Source organism: Pleurodeles waltl, chromosome 3_1, assembly GCF_031143425.1.
Source record: "Pleurodeles waltl isolate 20211129_DDA chromosome 3_1, aPleWal1.hap1.20221129, whole genome shotgun sequence".
In the NCBI taxonomy this organism is placed as follows: domain Eukaryota; kingdom Metazoa; phylum Chordata; class Amphibia; order Caudata; family Salamandridae; genus Pleurodeles; species Pleurodeles waltl.
Window position 1 is genome coordinate 1,596,860,319 of NC_090440.1, and position 21,775 is coordinate 1,596,882,093.

General features: G+C 42.0%; 1 protein-coding gene across 1 annotated transcript in view; it reads right to left on the bottom strand.

The window, feature by feature from the left end:
- Positions 1–19,852, bottom strand: part of KIF5C (kinesin family member 5C) — a 448,921-nt gene extending 429,069 nt beyond the window's left edge. Inside the window, exon 1 of the mRNA XM_069225223.1 lies at positions 19,351–19,852. Within this exon, the coding sequence (XP_069081324.1) occupies positions 19,351–19,476 (126 nt within the window). The 5' untranslated portion in view covers positions 19,477–19,852. The remainder of the gene's footprint in view (positions 1–19,350) is intronic.
- Between the last annotated feature and the right edge of the window lie 1,923 nt (positions 19,853–21,775).

A 21,775-nucleotide genomic window follows, 5' to 3' on the forward strand; every position in this document is an offset into this window, starting at 1 on the left:
CATCGGGAGCCAAATCATAGACTTGATGGTTGGGTTTTTAACCTCTAGTTTTATTGAAGCTAAGAATTCCAATAATCATTAGTATTTATAAAGATTACTCGTGTCCAAATATGTGTTATACAATACATTTTGCTGTTATTGCATACAAGGGTCTACCCTCCTCTTTTATTAGGCATTTTGATAATGCATACACAGAAACATAAATGGATATATTTAATAGGTACAGAGCAGTGCTAAATTTGAAAAAATATAAGTGCCAGGGCCCTTGTCAAGAGGCCATTGAAGGTTACATCAGCCATTGCCCCTACCAGCACTGCCAAAGGCAGCACCAAAACAACTACCAACCATCACACCCCTACAATTGTGACAATTCAGATGATTTCAGGCTTCCAAAGCTATGAAAATGGTTTGGGTGGCAGGTCCTAGTCATTCCCAACACAAATTATTAAACAACTGTTGCTGTGCTAATCACATTAGACAAACGGTGCCACCATGTGGCAGACTGCGATATACGCCACTGTTGACAATTAACTGCTCATGCTGAGCACCAGAAACCACCTGCTCAAATTAAGCAATGGAGAAACACATGTAAATATAGTGACTGGTTTGGTCTTTTCTGTTGCATTCTCTTAAATGCTGATCTTTTACTTTCACTCCCTTCCACCAACGTTCTCTTTATAAACACTTTAAGGCAAGTTTAACTGTTAAGATGGAATCTACGTGGCGTATTTATGCTGGTGCACTCATGCCTCTCATACAATTAAAATTTAGCTTATTATTACACATATCATACACTTAAAAACACGAAATCCGGTACCCAAACCATAGAGTTCCTCATAACATCATAGCAGTGGTATATTAATGAGCCTCGTAAAAAATACCATGCAACAAGGGCTTGTTGATATTCTTTGATCCCAAGATATTAACCACCAGAATGCACAATCATCTTACCCACTGGTTGTTCAATCCACAAAAAGCTCACCCCTTTTCTCCTTTATATGGATGGGCATGGACGAAATGCCAAAGCTAGCAAGCAAGATCAAAGCTTTGAGCCCTCCTGTCCAGTCATCAAGAGCATCTCTACTCAGGTCATTCTGTGAACACCCGCCATCTACATCCTAAAAGTGAATAAGCACTTTCCTTCACAATGGTGTAGTCCATGAATCTTTGAAACTAGCTAATTGAAGACATTCACATCCGACTTTGAGGCATTATCCAGTTACAAGCCTAATTCAAGTGTCAATGCTTCAGTAAAACCTTAGAAACATAAGTTAAAAGACACCTTTCTAGAAATCTGCCATGTCGCAACATTCTTCACGATTGCCAGTAATGCTCCAGACCAAGGAGACGGGCACGAACACCGCTAGTGAATATCAAACAGGATCCAGATTTTGTTTACAATTAAAGGCACCAGGCAATTATCATATTAACTGCCAGGAATACCAACCTCCATGGAATTCTGCTTAATAAACTAAAGGCCACCTTTAGAGTTTGACAGACTGAGGATATATGACAAAAAAGGCACACAGCCTGCCCACCAAACCTGCAGTTCCCTTGCTCCATTTAGAGGTGGGGAAGCATCATGATTTCTGTCTGCAGAAATCTTGGTCCTCTGTTGGCTGTCAGTCAAATAATGACAAAACCTTTGCCCTAGCAAAGGCACTCATTCCATTGTGCCAAAAAAGACTGCAAGTCCTCAGCAAGAAAGCAAAGAAATGACCCAATCCACTAGGATAAAACTCCCAATGAATCGGCATTTTCTTTTCCCCCCCCAATAACAAACTCCTGCTTTGGAAGTTTATTTTTGAAAAATAAAAAAAAAATGCTTTGCAGGCACATTAAACATGCCACCAGCTCAGCAAAACTTTAGTGCCTTCAGTGGAGTTGCATCAGTTCTGCTAAAGGCAACAATATCTCTATATAAAAGGCAGAGTGCTAGAAGCATATCAGACATTCTTCTGCCAGGTCAGTAAAGGACACCCCTCCGGGATGCTCGGCTGCTATACTCTAAATGAGGACACACAACAGTGGGCATTTTGGAGACTGCCTTAGAATAAATCCAACTGTTCTTCCAAGGAATCAAGATGCAGATATCAAGAAGAGCCCTACAAGATTTACTCAGGCCTTTCTTACTAATGAACAAGTAAATGTGCAATTGACTCGGGTAATGAACTATTATGACATGCCGAGATAGATGAAACACACAATTTGCCTCCATCTGGAAAAGAAAAGAGGGAGCAGGCAAAAACCATAGAATGCTTGGTGCATGTTTAGTAATTGATGGAGGAGAGCTTTAGCTCCTTCAAAAGTGGTAAAGCAAATATGTTGGTTTGGGATGATGACCTAGTTTCTTATTACCACCATACCCACTGTTAGAACCACTAAATAAATAAATATATAAATAGGTATAATCTTTCACTCTGTCAAGAGTATATCTTTGCAAATAAACACATTGGTCAAGAGAAGTGATGTTCAACTGTTTATATTCCATAATATATTACTACTCAGATGATCCACTTACATGCCAGGTCAGAATAATGCAAGGTAATGAAACCTCATAGTGATCTATACAGCTCTCAGTAGTATGAAACCCTTATTTATTAGCTCATAGTAAATCTCTGCTGAACCCATCAGACTGATAACTCAGTGATACAAATTCGTTTATAGAAGATGAACCTCTTTTATACTGTGTTTAGCAGTGTCTGGATGCCTGTGAAGACCATAAACCTTAACTATTATGACATGGTTGCTCCACAACACTTGAGAGCCATGTATGCATCTAATGCCAAACCTCTCTGCAAGGTTATTCACATGAACCAACTGAGAGTTCCATGACAGTTGCATTGAGATTACCATGATCTAAGAGAATTTCATCTGATCAGCTTTTAACAGCACCACATATGTTTTCAAGGGCTGCTTTAGAACCCTCTTTAGTTATGTGCAAGAGTAGTCCAAAGTATATTTTGTTTTTGTGAATAACTTGTGAGATGTTTGCTAATCTGTACCAAATTAGACAAATATTGTGTCCAGCTAACCAAGGTCCTTCATTTCAATTTTGGTAACAACTGGCCAATGTGATCAAACTGGTTCAGGAAAATCACTTGTGAGAGAATGCATAAAAAAATCCCCATTTTAATATTTATTCAGTGATGCAGCTCAAACCGCCAAACATATTCATAAGAAATTACCATGAAGATGGAATGTACTAAAATAGGTCTTTTTTTGTGGTTTGTTGTAAATCTGTTCAGTAGCCTTTAATATATTTGCAAATTAAAACAAGACCAAAACAAAAGAAAAAACATCAACAGTAAAGGGGTTCATTTTATGGCATTTCTACCATTAAGTTTGTGAACCAAAGCATGAACTTTGGCTAAGATTTTAAAAAAAAAAGCTTAAGTTGATTTGATGAAAAGGCTTCTGGTTTGAGAGCAGCCAATGGAAATTTTTCTCTCTGTCCTTCTTTACACAGTTCACAACCTGACACCATCATTCATAAACCATACACTGCAAACACTATTGAAATTGCCCATGCAAGAGATGGCTAATCAAAGACTGAGTTCTTCTGGGGCGCAGCTGAGGGCACCCTCAGGGGTAAGGAAAATGTCAACATTTCTAAATAAAACCTGTCAAGAAACATGGACAGGGTGGCAGAACCGGGATGCTGTTTGTTCAACTGAGCTGATGTCATTTTAATAAATGAAAAACGTTATTCAAACCATTGTCTAACAAAGCGACGTCCATGTACCAAAAGTCAACTCTGCATGAACTACCTGTATATCACAAACTGGTAGGTAAAGTTCACAAACTTTGGTTTACAATCACACACAGTTCATGAAACAAAATGTGATGTCAATCAACTACATTTAATGAAGTATCAGACCACGTTCAAAAACTATTTAAAAAGTACTTCAAGTGACATGATTAACACAGAACCCTGTAGTTATTGTTGATCACCATTTCTACTCAAGTCTTGGCAAGTAACAAACGAATCTGCAAATAGAGATCAAACAGCTTAGGTACCCATTACAAGTTCAGTGGAGCCCAGTCCCCAGTTTGATCCCTCATTAAGAGCCTAGTAGAGTGGTATCCCTAGGCTATACACAGCTCCGCTAGACTAAAGCTTCCCGGTGTCACCAGGCCTTAAATTACTGGGTCCACAAACTCCAGTCCTCATAATATTGGGCCTGAACACACCTGCAAGTGCCAAGATTGCATCTCTTAATTGTGTCACTGTGCGCCAAATGATCTAACTCATTTACTTATTATATGTACTACTACATACAATTTGAGGGCAAGTGGCATAGCTGTTTAACCTCCGATCGGAATTGTAACGAGTCAACAAGCATCTGAAGCAATTGATCATATTATCTGTCTTTGCCTAAGGTTAGTTAATCAAAGGATTTTTTTTTGTGCCAGTTCTTGAATAAGGCTTGAAACACACTGCCTCTGAGGCAACAGCCTATTGTGACAGAGTGTTAACGAATTATATGGAAGTCATGTTCCTTTCATCCCTAGGTGTAGGGTAAGGCAAATTTGATTGCCAAACTTCTTAGTTTCTGCACAGCAGACCAGTTGATTAGCCTTTGCAGCTTATGACTTTATTTACAGAAATACTGTTAACTGCATCCATGATTTTAATCTCGATAGTGTGATTTACATTGTATTTTTTAAATTTGTATTGCAAATTATATAGGTTTACCCACACAACTATGACAAACTCATTATAATGTAATACCACCTGAGATATCTAAAGCAGTTTTTTTTAACCTGGTTAGGGAAGCTTTCTGATTTGAATCTTTAAATATTTGCTTTATATTGTATTGTATCAATTGTTAAACATGTTGTCACAGGTATAAATTAAAATAATTCGTAGTGGTCTAAAGACACATAAGGTATAAGAATTTGTAGTGGTCTAAAGACACATATTCAAAATTTATAACAAAACAAACATTGGCACCCTTCCAATAGGGGATGCTTTGATTCAGTCACTCTTGAGGGTTTGGGGAAGGCTGTCACATTCTAACCTCATGGCATAGGCCTGTACCAAGGGAAAGAAGTCATTCAGACTTCCACAGAGTCCCCTTTTTGGCACGGCAATCTGATAGAGTAGATGAAACATGCTTCTGTCCTGTATCTGGTACTACAGTTTCATGCAGGGTCATTTGGGGAGTCTCCTTCAATAAATGCGTACTTCCTTTACTGCCTTTAAAAGGGATAAGCTAATTCAGGGTCTATTCTGCCAACATGGAACACTGTCCTCTTTTGGTGTCACGAGGTAAAAAATGTAATTGTGCAGTTTATCTGACACTTCATGCAGTCATGAGGGCATCTAAGATAGCACTACTTCAGTCCAAAATATTAGAAAGGCAAATAGATGCAATTTTGTAAACACACACATTCATACATATATACACCTTATACCTAACTAGTTATAAGTGGAGTTTAAAACTGCCAACGTCACCCACAATATTTTCCCAGGTCTATGATTAGACTTGGAAGTGACCTTTGGCCAACAGTATGAAAAAGGACTCAAAGGGTGGTCTTTATGGCCACGAAGAGGAATACACAGCTCTAAATTATAGGATTCAAGCTGTAGAACAGTATGTTCATTCAGTAAGGGAAAATACTGACAAGCGCACAACATTTAGAAATGTACTATAAAGCTCTAAGGTTGCCTTCATCAGACAACACTCCCAATCACAGTACCCATTCACCTAATAGGAATCCGAGCAATCATTTATAATACCAGACAAATTAAACAAAACAAATAGAAGCATAGAAAAATAGGTGCCAAGTCTTTCCCCGTTGGAGCAGAGACAAACTGATTTGCATATGGCAGGGTCCAAACTGAGAAGGTATGGTCTGCAAAAGGACAGTGGACTGGGATGCGGCACAGAGTAATTATCAGAGGCTGAGATTAATTTAAGCATGCCATCCATTGCTCCTTTGCTTGCTTCAGCGTGATGCTCTAGGTGGGACAGGTATTCCCAGACCTGGGTCCTGTGTGCACTGTAACACTGGAACCAAGTTACACATGGCTGATGGGCCCTAATAACGACAGCAAGGGGCAGATCCTGGAGGTGAGAATGAAGATTGCAATAAGAGAATGAGTGCAATATGTGAATCCCCCTCTCTAGAGGCTTAACAAGGTGGACCCACTCTGTTTCACAGCATGAGATGCTAGATCTTCCACTCAAAGTAGAAGAAATCACATAAGCAATAAAGAGCATGCAGCTGGGTATGATGCCAGGTCCATCTGCACTTGTTTAATGATGAGGTGTGTACCATATACCTGCCAGAAGATCTCTGGTGGGCCATAACTGTTATTATGATGAAGCTGGAACACAGTCCAGACTGATGCGGCTTCTACCTCCTCACTTCTTGTTTGTTGCAGGCACTGACTATGACCCACCTGGATCAAAACAGGTTGAAACCAAAATCGTAGCATTTGCCTCCAATGCATGTACACAGCTTTTCCCCCAAGCCCACAAACCTACCCATCTCAGTATATTGACCCCAGTGGATTTTGATACTGTATTTGACTTGGCAAACTGTTTTTTTCCAGGTTTTTGAAAAGATGGAATTTAGCCTGATACAGACTCTCTATCGAACAACACTGGCTCATTTCTTAGTGAATGACATACCCAATAATACTGGACAGTAGACAGGGGTGCCCACGCTCTCCCCTACTCCTTGCAATAAGACCCTGCTTGAATAAAAGGAGACAGCCTGATCCAGGGGTTTCAATGGGAGGGGAAGATGTTGGACTGGATATCATTGTATGCAAGCAAAATGCTGCTGTTTTTACATTATCTGCATTGGACCAACCAGAGACCGAGAACAATGCTGAACTTCTATGGGGAGGCATCTGGCCTAATCAATAGGGACAAGGCTGTTATTGGTCTATGCATGGAGCCTGGGAACTCAATGGCAGTTCAAATTGTGCATTCAAACCCTGAGTCAAAAGGACACACAGATGCATGTGAAGGAGGAGCCCTACTTATGTTGGTAACTAAACATTGTTTGACTCTTGGAGGGCCTACAGCGGGACTTCCAGAGATAGAGTGGGTTGTAATGACGAGTGAAGGAAAATGTGTATGTTTTCCTTCTTTCTCCTCGCCCCTTCCCTTTAAGGGACCATGATTTACCATAGTCATTCTCTGTGTGCTCTCTAGTCCCCTGGTTACTGTTTGCCAGCTGTAGCTTGTCCTTGTGGATCTCTACATACAGGGTCCTGCCTTGTGTCTTAACACCAAAACATGCTAGCATGGTTGGTGGATGTTTTGTGAGCTGTAATATGCATGGATAGATCGCAGTATAAGGAGTCCCTAATTTTAGTCTTTGAATTCTGGTGAGGCGAGTGCCTGTGCATGTTTCTTTCAATTTAAAGCACTGCCAATAACCCCTTCAACTACAAATGTAGTGAATTCAATAAGTTAGTCATAAAAAGGTCAGACAACATATTAATAGCACTAAGCAAATTGCTACTACACCACCAATCCCATTAAGAACAATACCCAACTGCTACAGATTGAAGAAACTCCTAAGTTCTCCCTGACATTCTTATGACAACCATCTGAGAAGATGAAACTCTGTACTTAGCTAGGCTTCAATCTCTCACCAGAGAAGCACTTGGTCACCCTCTGAATGCAGTAAACTGCTCTCGAAAAAAGGTATCTTTATGGACTGTCTCAAGACGGGATAGATGCTCCCAGTGTGAAGGAAATCCAGTCTAGAGCCAACATTCTTGTCAACTACCAGCCATCACTCCTTGACTGTTCATCCGAAAAATAGTAGAAAAAAGCAGTAGACATCCTGTCACAAAACCAGATCCACTATTCGGATGACCACTAATCTGGCTTCAGCCCACACAAAAAATCCAGAACAATTATCATTTGATTAGTAAAAGGGGCCAGTCTGTTGTGATGACAAAAATCATTTGACAATATTAAGCTAATTTAATAGAGACTGAGCTGGTCAGAAGCCTTCTCCACACTGAGTGCATCATTCCTTCTTTTGCAGCATTCAATTTTGAATATTGTATGATAGGAAGATTCCAAGGGCTTTACAATGCAGTATAGGTCAGGCTACACCACATGGCCCCACAGCAAACAAAGAACCTCCCCACCTGCTGATCCTACTGGACGCTCAGCAGACTTTGACACCATAGATAACCGAAATCTCATAAAAAATCCACTGAATATGCATGGGATCCACAGAGACCATGGTTTCTGCATATTCAATGAGCACAACAATTGAATCAAGCATACATCCAAACTTACCTCAGAGCAGTGCTTAATTTGAGGCAGAGATTTTTGGGGGACCAACACTTATTTTTCCTCATCAGGCACTTACCACGAGCAAGAGAGGGAAAAACACACATGGGTAGGGAGTGTCTGATAGTAGATGGAAGAGTGATGAGGGTGATTCAAGATTATGCAGCCCTGGTAGTTGGTGCATTCACATTTCAAAGCACAAACCACAGGCTACTGAGCAGAGCTTTCGCCACCAGCACTCTTTCTGTTACAAATTTAGGGCTGCCTAAGAGTATACACAATCATCGACATTGACTAATACCTCTCCATCATTCAAACATGGATGTCAACTGCCTACCTCAATCTGAACCTGAGCAAGATGGATTCATTTTCATTCACAATTACACAAACACAGAGCCATGATTTGCTTCCAGCTTGAAACTTGCTGAATTAGCACACCTCACCACTAACAATATCACTTGGATTCACCACAGAAACCAACCTCCTGCTCTTCAAATATATCCACTAATAAAACAAAGATAACTCAGTAAAAACTATGACTTATTTGAAGAGTACAGTCATACCTCCTTGAAACTGTGTCAATCCCACTATCCAAGCCCTTGTCCAATCCCACTAACAAAGTGACAAACAATACTCCACAAAACCCAACAACTCAAGCATCTCACATTTCTCCCTAAGTAGGATATTGATGCATTTCTCTGAATGGCTACTTTTTTATTTTTAAATCGAATGAAGCTGTAATACCAGACCAAGCATCATAAGAGAAACATTCAAAGTTGTGAATGGTGCACTTCCTGAGTTTTTAACATCTGATCAGGAAATCACCTCCTCTTGCCCATGGAACCTGAGACATGATGAGAAATAATAAATCCTCCTACTATTTTCCAAATGCTTTCTCCCATCTCATTCTTCTTACCCTGGACGGAAGACAAAGACATTAAATCTGAAAAGTCATGAATCTCTTTCTACAGTGGCCCAAAATGAAGGCCCCATGAAATTCCTACCAAGTTTCAGTTAGAGGTACAACCAGAAACAGATGAAGACAAGGAGGGAGTTGATGACAAGGGCTCAGTCTACATGAGCCCTAAAGAGTTTTTAGAAAAACACTCCAACATTTACCCATCTGTGCTTCTACATACCACACACCCACAAAGCCCAGAGCTCTATACATGAATAAAAGGACATACTATGAAAACAATGTGCTAATGATACGTATAAAGATCCTTGCCGTTACTGAAGCTCATCCCATGACCTCAGATAAACAATTAGGATTCTGGAGGCCCACTAACAGAGGCATTGGGTGTCCATCACACTAAAGGGGAAGTGGTGTACTTTACTGTAGTAGAGAATGTGCAGATTAAACCAATACAAATAACTAGGAGTGAACCATGTGGCCAACTTCTACTTCTGATGCAAAGGACCCAGGGAGTCATGTGCAGATTTCAGTAGTTTCTCAAAAAGAGCACATTGTTTCATCCCTGCTATCCACTGGGCCCTAAAAAAAAAAAAAAAAAAAAAAGGTATTATTTTAGTGCACAGCACTTGGTAAATCCACTGTGAGTATGTGTGCTCGGGTCAGTGGAAGTCATCAGTTACTCATGACATGATGCTGCCATCACCTCAGCCTTGCCATACATGTCCCACCAGCACAGTTCTAAGAGAAGAGCTATTCTCACAAGTTCAGGAGACCGTAGATAAAAACAATAGGAAAAGGCTAGCGGTAGATGGATGTCATTGTACAACATCTCGAAGGCTTCTCTTTCCATCCTTTCTTTTTCTGAATGCATGAGGGCATGTTCTTTGTGGCAGTCAATGTTATGCTGGCCAGCAGGGACATCTGTATCTCCTTCAATGACAGACCATGGGTTTCCTTAGGCTTCCCTAGGGTGCCACCATCTCTGTGCCCTCCTGGATTGTCACCAGCTAATAAGTCATTTTACAGGCAACCTGGTCACTGTGAAATCTTCTGTATGAGGGCTAGTGATTTGAAAGCCTTCTATTCAAGGACTAACCTGACAAGCCCATTTTGTCTGGTTGTTTCCAAAATTAAAAAGTGTGGAAATAAAAATGTGTTTGTATGTGATGCCTCATCTGAAGCGTTGTGTATTGCTTTAAACACACATTGATGATTTGAACCTTATTTAAGGCCCTCCTTGGTAAGTTTGCTTATGATTCTCCTGTTGTGAGCTCAACAAATCTTATCTTCCTACTTTCACTTATATTGTGGATGCATCTGCACCAAATATTTTACTTCAGAAATATCGTAGGAACAGACTGAAGCCAAAGACTGCCAAAGCAACTGGAATGAGTCACATGGCTGCAACCTGTGTGGGCTTCTCTGATGTTTGGCTGGGTCCAACGACACAATGCGTCATGCTAAAAGGATGAATTAGTAATGGAATATCTATTGGAATGGTGAAACACAATCATGGACCACTGCTCATCTGCTGTACAGTGGTAGTACTTCAGTTGTCATTTCAGATCTGTGAATTTATTACAGTAATCTGATCCAGTACAACGAACAATTATGTGGATTGTGATTTGCCACCTAGACAAAAGGGGTAGTCACAAAGGGGTCTCCATCTACACATCACTAAAATAATAATATGCTGCATCTCTGAATGAGTGAGACCTGCCACAGTTAAATTTATTAGCACATTATTGATTCTTTATATAGTGTTCAAACACCAGATTGCAATTTCCTAAGTGTGCCTGTTGGCCCAAACTGACATCTGGTTGTAAATTGCATTACGTTAAATCTGAGCTTGTCCTCCTCTCCAGTTTATCCACCTGTTGATTTTTGGCATGGTTACCCACCATGTTGCATCTCTCAGAGGGCAATGCCTATTTCAAGAACTGAGCAGGAAGAGTAATTTAAGGCTTCAGTCCTCCCAAATGCCCAACAGTACCAGACCTGCCACCCCACACGGTGCAGTTGTGTGACATACGATATTGGTTTCCATCACAATGTCACCCGGTGAGGAGCCAATACTACCCAGTGGCAAGAAAAACTGGTGGGATTTCCAGATCGTTTTTGGAGGCTTTGAATTGACACAACAGGACATCGGCACCAGCCTCAGCAATTTTGCTTCTTGTTTTGGAGGAGGGGTTTTGGTACAGGGTGCAGGCAAAATGCCTCCTAGGTGCTTCTTGGCATAAGGCCACAATGTCTCAAAGGCCCCACCACCTCTTCACACTGGGAAATGTTTGTTTTAGTTGGCAGGTCTGAGGTACCATTTCATAAGCCGCACTCACAAGCATGGTGAAGGGTCTGTCACCATGCTGGGTCAGACAGCAGAGGTTACCGTGGCTGCAAAATAAGCTCTTAAAGTGCAGGAGGTAATAAAATAAATTATCTTGATTTGCTTCTAAAAAATATCCAAGACTCAGTGTGCTCTGTAAAAATAATATTTATATCAGATCATGTTTTCACAGAAGCATCTTAAAAACTGACGCACATTGATGATTAATTAATTCTCAAAAAGTCACAAACAACGTGCACACCATAAAGTGCTGTTGCAAAATACCTCCTTACCTAGCAGTAGCACTAAATTGACCACATTAATTGGCTGGTTGGAGGGAAAAGTGCAAAAATCACCATTCTTAACTATAACAATGACTACAATTTCAAATATACCCATACAAACGTCTGCAAGGACTTGAGCCATATCTGAAAAGGTTAGAAATCTATCACTTCTACTGCCCTCCTGTCCCCAATATGTGGGAAAAACCACCTTGGTCGACTCTCAGTAGTCTTAATAAATAAATTCAATATATAGCCTCTACCATTCAGGCATGCAACAAACTGATACTGATTGGGAGGGAGGGAGGCTTAGAATAAATAATGGGACAAATGGTAAGCAGCATGCGTGATTTGTTTCCTGGGGTGACTGAGATATTCAGGGTAGTGGGAACATAAAAAATTACAGTGAGAAGATGGAGAACAAATTGCACAGGAATAATCTCAATCTCTGTCCCTTCCCATAGGGACCAAATAGCAGGTGTGCAGTGCTCACCTCACATGTTCCAGACTAAGCTACTGGATATCCAAGCAACTATTAACTACAGTATCCAATGTCACATCCACTAGGTCATCCATGTTTTGTAGAAATATAACCAGCTTGCAGAGGTTCTCCACATGATCAAATAAAAAGATTAATTTGTATGGTTGTTGGGTGCACTCTTATCAGGTGGCATCTCCGGGCCATTTGCTGGACAGTGGGTTACAGAAGGAGATTAGTACAGTCAGAGAGAAAGGCATGAAATAGAAACTAAGGCACTATGCACGGGTAGGCAGACAGACTATGAGTATTTCTTTACAGTGCCTAACTCTGATCCCTTTGACCTTTCCTTTCCAATATGTGATCTAGTTAATACCAAGATCCCCACTTCAAGATGGTTAGTGCACAATGGTGCTCTCTAACCCCACAGAATGAACACACAGTACACTCAGTCACACTGCAACCTCCCACCATGCTACATGGGCAATATACAAATCCTCATTACAAGACAGTGCTCACACAAATGTGCTCTCCCAGAAGGCACTTCTCAGTCATGTAAAGCGAATGCTGCCATGAAAAACAAAATGCACGGGCAGATGCAAGGCATTCTTAGAAAGGGGCAGAACGCAAGAGGAAAGCTCACTCTTATGTCCCAATCTTAGCAACATAAGCACATGTTAATAGTTGGTGGACTGAATCACTCACTTTCCTGTACTTGGATAAACCTGTATGCCATGTTGGTGAGTTCTGTCAATTTTAGATTAGTATATTAATTGGTATACTAATCTGATAAACAAGCTTAACACACCAGGTGGTGTTGGCCCATATATGTGTGGAAGAATAAAAATATGTAATAGGTCCTGTGAGGCATTTACTAAATTCCCAAGTTTTGCGCAGATTTTTAGTTGATGTTTTTTGCCACCACGCCACTTCCCATGTAGATATTCTTTACTTGTTTTACTCTTGCACCGCTACCCTTTAACAATACATTTCTTTAGTTTGTGAGTGTAGAACAAGTTACAGAATTTGCATTTGATTGTATGTGCAATTCCATAATATCACCAAAAGAGCAGTGTCATCCTCCAAGAATCTGACGTCCGATGGTAAGCTTGTAAGAAGGTCCATGAAAAGCTACAGCTGAAAACAGATGCTCTTGTGGCTTTCTGGCCTGGACTCAAATCAAAGATAGCCTATTTCACTGGTGCTTCTTCAAAGTCATGGTAAACAACCAAATATCCAATTTCAAGGACTCTACAGAAATTAGGATGGATGTAACATAGGCTTCAGCAAAGCACAAGGGAGCACAACCCATTAGGGGCCCCAAAACCTGCAGGTGTGGCATTCCACTCAAAACTAATTAAGATCTGTGAGATATGAAAGATTTAGCAGCCCCTCTTCCCATTTTCCAGGGGGCCTCATCATTTTGCATTACACCACTCAATTTAGGGAATTCATCTGTAGTCTTAGAGGAAGTGACTATCTATGGTGTCAAATAAACTTATGATTGAAGCTCTGAATTGCTAGTAGGTTGACACCCATGTGTGAAATCTGTGTGCATGTTCTCATTGTTCATAGGATCCACTGTTTTCTTCATTGACCAGTCCTAGCCTAGTCAGGCATCTGTAATAAGGGTGATTTACTTGAATTTTGCCAAGAGAAAAGGCATAAATCAGTTACTAAGCAGAAATTAGGAGGCCCGCTATTTTAATACTCTGTCCTCAATTCTGCATTCTCACTTTGAGGGGGAGAAACAGGGTCTGTTACATGTGGGTTCTGTGTTCTAGGAACTGCCACACAGCAATGCAATCTATTGTAAAATGTTCACAGAGCACATTTGGATGCATCAGGACAATAATTATGTTATTGACCAAGGTGGTGTTGAGCATGTCAATAAAGATTGTGCTATTGGAGCTCTAAGATGCAGGTTAAAGTTGCTCTTGACTGGTCGGTAAGACGTTACTTGTAGTTTCATGAAATGTTAGGAGCTAGCTAGAGATTATAGATGTTGAAATCCATTGACTCCTCATACAGGAAAATACCTGAGTTGAGAAGCCACCGAATTGGCACAGCAAATAGGTAAGAGTTCCTCTTCTCATCAGCAAAGGCAGGCGACATGGGCTGATAATTTTCATAAATCAAAGTCATCACGAAGGACTTTGCATAATAAACATGAATGGGTATGAGATGTTCACCCAAGAAGCTTTCACCATCCACTGAGCGGATAATCCAAAATTCTTGGCACATGGTAGTAAAACATATATTCAAAGATACAACTGAATTCATATTTCTAGGAAGAACTTGTAGCTCAGAAACACAGCTGTATGCTCCTACAAAGGACTGTAACAACTTTGGAGATAGCTTTCCATCACCCAAGAACAGCAAGAGCCACCTTGGATTCACTTTGTTTTAAGCCTATAATAACTAAACCAAGTTAACCATGTATTTCATTTTGGTCACACTTGGTGTATTATTACTTTATTTTGTCAAGATTTTCACGTAATTCTGAAATCGTGCTCATCCATTAGAACCCTCTTATAGCTTGAACCACTTTCTTTATCATGAATTCCGCACACTCTGGAGCACTCACCGATCCGTATCCCACCATGTCTCCAACCTCGGGAGCAAGACGATTGGCGATGAGCACAAGAAAGTCCTGAACACCTCCATCACCTTTGCCTCCTTCCCCAAGGACAGTAAACACACTGAAGTGAAACACCTCCTGAAGAAACCATCCGCCAGCCCAGCAGACCAAAGAACTACTGGAACGTATCCCTGCTCCCCATTTCAGCAAAGGTCCTCAAGATGACAATCAACTAGCAACTCACCAAACATGTGGAACACAACAACCTCCTGGACCCCTCCAAATCCAGACTCCAAGCCAACCACAGCACTGAGAAAACCCTGATCACAGCCACCCATTGACCACACCCAGCTCATCTTGCCACTTACAGAGCCATCTTCCACAGATATATGATGAACGTTGCCTACTGGATGAAAGACAACTGTCTCAAGCTCAACACAGACAAGACTGCAGTCCTCATCTTTTGGGAAGACTACCTTGCCATGGCGATGCATAGAGGTCTGCTGAACTTGGTCATTCTCCAGTACTGACAGACCACGCCCGCAACCTCGGCATCATCTTGGACAGCAAGCTATCTATGAAGAAACAACTAAACACAGTCTCATCTGCCTACTTCCACACCTTATGCATGGTCCGCAAGATCTTCAGGTGGCTCAAAATCAACACCAGAAGGACTGTCACTCAGTCCCTCATCACCAGCTGGTTGGACTACGGGAACACATCCTACATAGGAATCACCACACGCCTCCTGAAGAGACCACAGACAATACAAAAATCAGCAGCAAGATTCATACTTGACCTCCCCAGATGGACCCACATCACAACCAACCTCAAGAAGCTACACTGGCTCCCAATTCAGAAGAGATGCCAGTTCAAGATGTTGACCCATGAATAAAAAAGCCCTGCACAACGAAGGACCAGCATACAATAACAAATGCATGACCTTCCATTAACCGACCAAACACTTACGATTCGACTCTCTTCCTTGCTGACACCTCCCAGTCCCACCAAAACAACAGCGGAAGATGCTCCTTCTCACACCTGGCGGTCAAAGCTTGGAATGACCTTCTCCTTCACCTCAGGACTACCTCATTGCTCCAGCAATTCAGGAAAGCGCTCAAGAGTTGGCTGTTCGAATAACACATCGCCATTAAGCAGTTAGCAACTCGAGTGCCTTAAGACACTCAAAGGTGATTTGCTGCGCTTTATAAAGCCTATTTTATATCGATCGACTTAGGCGACAGTGTCATATTTTAGTATGTTTTCTGGTTTACATATTACACTTTGTGACTCAAAATGTTCTGAAATGAGCTAAAGTGATTCTGGCACCCTTAACACCTCCTGAAGGGCTCAAGTCCTTTGGAGCCAGAGATATCCGAGGACCTATTGGGTCACATGGTTGTAAAAATACGCACTGAGGTACAGTGCAAGCTCAGGTATATTACAATATGCCATTACTTGCAAGCTCTCTCAGAAAGTGAAATCCTTGCAAGAAGGACAACATATTGTGCCTTCTTCTGATTTACACTGGAGACTGAATGTATGTGTTGAAAAGAGGAAAAAAAGCAAACCTCTCTCAGTTCCACATGCAACATCAGTGTGAGTGTGAGTGTAAGTTTCAGATCATCCATATCAAAGTGGTTGTCCTTACTTAGAGCTGACATTCCATTTCATGGAAAAAATGGTGTCCTGACTCCGTGTTGGCGATTTTTACTGCTCAAAAATAGTGTATGCCTGCTAGTCATCACGAAGATGTGTTCAGAAAAACAGCTATGCTTTTGTTGTTAAGACACCCTATCTTGAGGCCTTCACCTGTTTATATCTCATACCTATGTTTGCAATCATCTGGCAATGAGGTGGTTTTAACAGTGAGTAAAATACCAATTGAGTCCGTGTTCTCAAAGGACATTGTGCAGAATCGTGGCTCAGAACATCACACATTCGCAGCAGGTAGGACTCATGCTATGTACTGCGGATCCACTTCCAAGACCCCTTTCCTTTTTTCTCTGTGAAACCAGTATGAAGTCTTCACCCAAACGACTTTCACCAACTATTGATTGGCTGCTGGGGTGGGCCACACTTCCATGCCTTTTCAGTCCCTGGAGTCACCATTACCTTAAAAAGAGTGTGCATGTCTTGCATGACAAATTTGCCTTCCTGTTTAAAGCGATTGCTTAATGCAACAATAAGAACTTGTACATGAGATCTGTTTTTGGTGGGGTTGTTGCACAAGGCTTTGCTGCTGCGAAGAGAATGTGAACCTGTATCAGTGTTGTATAAGGGATTACATTTATTTGAGATCTGAGCCTGTAAGACTGGCTTTACCGAAGAGGTATCTGCTGTCTGAAGCTGTAACCTGGGCAGCAACTCTGTTTCTGAGGCTGTAAGATCAATTAAAGCTTTGTTGTCTACAGCCTGAAGTTTTGAGGTCTTTGCAACTTTCCGAATTTCCACATTCCCATTCCAATTAGATTTTTGTCCCATTACATGACTGAGAATGATATTAGAATGAACATAAAGTGAAAATAGAAGGGAATAGGACGTGGAAGAGAGTTAACATGCAAGTGTATATGTATATTTTGAAATCAAATGAGACCATGGAAAATTCTACTCGCTGATTAACTGAACTGTTTGTAAACCTAAAGGACTTTGACCGATAAGGAAAATTGTGCTGAAAAGTTGACCGTTTATCACGCTTCATTTTTTTTATTGGAGGTGAACCTCCCAAACAACTCAGAGGAATGTTAGGGTTGGTTGATCCACTGTGACATTCTTGGGTGTACAATGGTTGCCCCTCCTGGCCTGCCTGTGAAAACTAACAATTTTCAGTCAATGGATTTAAAAATGTATTTAAATGTTTTAAAACACCCTTTTTTCACAATGTTCTCCAGAGGAAACAGAAAACAACAGTACAGGATGCCTGCCTCACTCTGTGCAATTCGGGACAGCTATTTACACCCCAAAACTGGGCTTTTCTGAGCCAACAGCACTTTGTACACTGGCACCGTGCTTCAGATAGCTATAGTCAGTGCTTAATGTGTGCTTCTTGTTTCCGGTGCTGAGCACCGGCACTTATTTGTGAAGGCAGGGGTTTATTCTTCTGCCTCAAGACTTTGCTGAGAGCAAAAGACATATATGGGAAAGACGGAAGAAGGAAAAACTAAAAAGCGTCATAAAGGGAGAAAGTAGAAAGTTGCAGGATGAGCTGAAGGGGCAGGGGTGGCCGTAAATGGATTGAAGAGGCTCGAGATGGCTTCAGGATTACGCTGCCTCAGTATTCAGTACTGGCAGATTTAATTACAGCAGCCTCGTGTTTAAGAGAAGGGCTTTGAGCACCGGCACCTCTTTATTTACAAATTAAGCACTGGCTATAGTATAGTTAAAACCACAAGTCCCAGAATTCAGAGTGCTATTAGTTGAACAACAGGAATAATATAAGTGACTAAGGCTTCAATGTGCTTTCCAAAACAGAACGAATATGTTTCTGTCTATATTTTAGTGATTAATACCCGGTAAAATGAGTGACACCGCTAAAAAAACATAAGCACACCAGCCCTGTGTGCGCAACAGACGATGAAGATAAACTAAGCAGGTGGCAGTCATTTGACCCTACGCATCAGAGAGCCAGACTGAGCATGCTCAGTGACCACCATGACATCACCTCAATCAACGCTGAAGAGGCTGCACCAGCAGAGAACCAGCCAGAAAATGACAATCAGCTCTGATTAAATCCATCCACGCAGGTACTGCAAATACACAGAAATCAGTGAAATAGAACACAAACTCGAAGCTCCTCGCCGCATGTATAACTGCTCTCCGAAGCTGTGCGCTTCCAAGAGTTCACATGGCAAACGGGGACCTGCCGCCAGTAACCCAAATAAACACCAACTAAACCCCTCCCGACCAGCAGCCGAAAAGCAACCAAAACGGCACGAGCTATTGCAATACTTTCCACGGCCTTACCTTAAAGCGTGTTTAACGCTACGGAATTCAAGACAATTATGCAGATGCGTTGGGGTGCTGGCACAGCTGTTCTCATCTCCCCTGCCCATCAACTACGGAATAATGCAGTAGCTGTCGGCATCCCCCCTCTGATAAGGAAAGGCGGATTCCCCGCACTCCCCCTGCTGCCCACGCCCTCTGGTACCCATCCTGGCTTGGGAGATTCATTTAGCGTCATGATAACTGTATGAAACGGTGGCCTGGCAGCATCCCCCGTGTGTTTGTTGCATGTTTTTTTTTTTCTGACACTAGCACGAATCCCCGAGGTGGAACAGTCCTCGGAAACCCGGCAAAACCCTCCCTGTAACCACCCAGAACAATGGAAGCTAATGAGCCCGGTCACACGTTTTACCACACAGGGACATGTCAATGTAGAACGTGTGCTGACATAACAACATATCTGCGGGTACCCACAACGAGAGAAAATGTCACCTAAAGAGAAAAAGCAGAATATATGTATTCTATCGTGCTCAATGAAAATATAACTTACCCCAATTACTACGGTGTCGTCACCTTTAAATTTTGGAATGAATTTATCGCCCCGTAGGATCTCGGATTCGTTCAGAGGCCTGAACCTGCACATTACTTTGATACTGCATTCGGCTGGGTCTGCCATCGCGGCTCCGTCCGCTGATAAATGCTGTCTCCAAACTGCAAAGAACTGGCTAGCGCATCAACCTCTCCTTCCCCGCTCAGGAATAGCCGAGCCCTCGCCTCAGCAGGTCATCTTGGAGCCAGCGGGATGCAGCACAGCATTGCAGGTGCCTCGCTCTGCAGAGCCCTGCATCCACAGATCACAGGCGGAGATAGCTGCTTCGGCAGATGTGCAGCTCGGCGGGATGTTTACCGATGAGGGTGTGATGGAGGCAAGCATTTAGTGCACCTGGGTCAGCATTATCCTTCCGCGCTCTTCAGCTCCTGCGCCCTTCTGCCAGCTCTGCCATCATCCTGCATCAACCTCCTCCTTCCAGCGCTGTTCCCCAGGGCTTTGTGACTTCACTGCATTACATCAGCCCCTCCCAAACCTCTTGCTGAGCCGTGGGAGAATGCATGGCGCTGCTGGGAGGTGTAGTTCGGAGATGTGCGTGTACCTTTCTAAACTGGCAGAAAGAAAACATATTCATTTTAAAATAGCAGGTTCTATATGAAATCTGCCCTTTAACGTGGAGACGTTAGTTGGGCTGTCCTTTATGTTTTCAGCATTAACATAAACAGCTCTGATGTCAGGAAGTATTGCAAATTAAATTGTGAAAATAAGTTTGGTTGATTTTGGATGGGCCAATTGGGCAAAAATGTTGCTTTAAAAGATCTGCAATTCTACTTATGAAGTTTCAAATAAATGACTAACGCTTGATGAAGGATGCAGGTCACTTCGTTATGCAGGAAGGTTTTACTAACCCCCTGACGTCTTCTTTTGAAGTCTTGTGTAAAAGGCAGCAAGACTTGTAAGCAGCGATGATCCTTTGCCCTCCTTCCAGCCACAGTGGACTTGTAAAGTTCACTGTGGTGCATTGTAGAAGCTGTACAGCGCTTTACACCGTGACCAGACCACAAAGTGCTCGGATAGAGAAGAGGTTCCTGGGGCGGCTTTTTCGGAGAACGATGCTGAAAGGGTGTATATGGGAAATGGTGGGTGTGGCGCTTGAGGATCATAGGTGGAAGCAGCCTAGACGTGCATGAGTGACAACCATTATCTTTAGCTGTGTCAGTATCATATAGTTCTGTGATTAGGGTGATCCGGGCTTTTCCGGCTCTCCAGATTCAACTTGGTTGTCTGTTATTTTTTTAGGGCTGCTGTTCCAGAGCTTGGGGTTCTGGAAAGAAAGAGAGCTTCCATCACTGATGACTTTCTGAAGGAAGGGTCTAGGTGTGGGGCCACCCTCACTCACAGTAATTTAGCCTGCAGTAGGCAGGGGCTTTATGCTGAAGGAGCAGTGTTCCAGTAACCTGGATAGATTAATGTGTGATGCACATTGCTTTAAAGGTGATATCTCTGGCTCTGACAGGCACTGTAGAGATTTAGGGTGAGATGTGATTTTAGATATGTTGATTAAGGTGTTGTCAGTCAGCTGTATCTCCGGATTCTCTGTAGCCTACCAAGCAGATAGAGAGAGGCTCTAAGGTACAATCCAGTGGCGAAGTTGGGGCAAGAAGTTACTAAAGCAATGGAGCCTCAGTAATCCAATGGGCACTATGGTAAGACAATACATTCAACATAGCCGTCGCAAGAAGTAGAACATTTTCATGGTAACATGATTTCTTTGTGCTGGAAGGAGAGTTTGACAACCATAATCCCTTCCAAGTCTCTTACTTGTGTTGAGGGTATTGTAAGGTGATGGAGAAAAGACACATGGTCCAGTTCATGCACACAAATATCTGACATGTTTAGCGGGAGATGGCTAGTTAGCTTCTAGTGGTCAACCACGGGAAGGCATTGGATGATGGCACCAGAGTTGAGATCTGATTGATTTTCAAGCTTTAGAGCAGTGGTCTTCAAATTTTTAATGCTGCGCACCCCCACTGAAGAAAAAAATAGCGTGCCTCACCCTACAAATTTTTCACAATTATTCTGTTAAATTGGCAATGATAAAATATTTGTAGACTTATTTAAACATTGCAGTTAATTTCTGTTACTGTTTTTAAAATGCAATCAAATACATGATTTCAAACATACTATTCTGGTCAGGCAGGCCTTACTAATGTGTAAAAGTATTTGCAGTGTGATATTTAGAAGTGGGGGTGGGGGGTTTGAAGAGTATTTGGAGTCTCTTCCCTTTCAACACATACTCCCAGCTTGGACATAAATGACAAAACATGTTAGTGATGGCTCATTACCGAACAACGGTGGTCATTACAACCCTGGCGGACGGTGTCAAAGCGGCGGTAAAAAAATGTGCAATTACGACAGTGGCGGA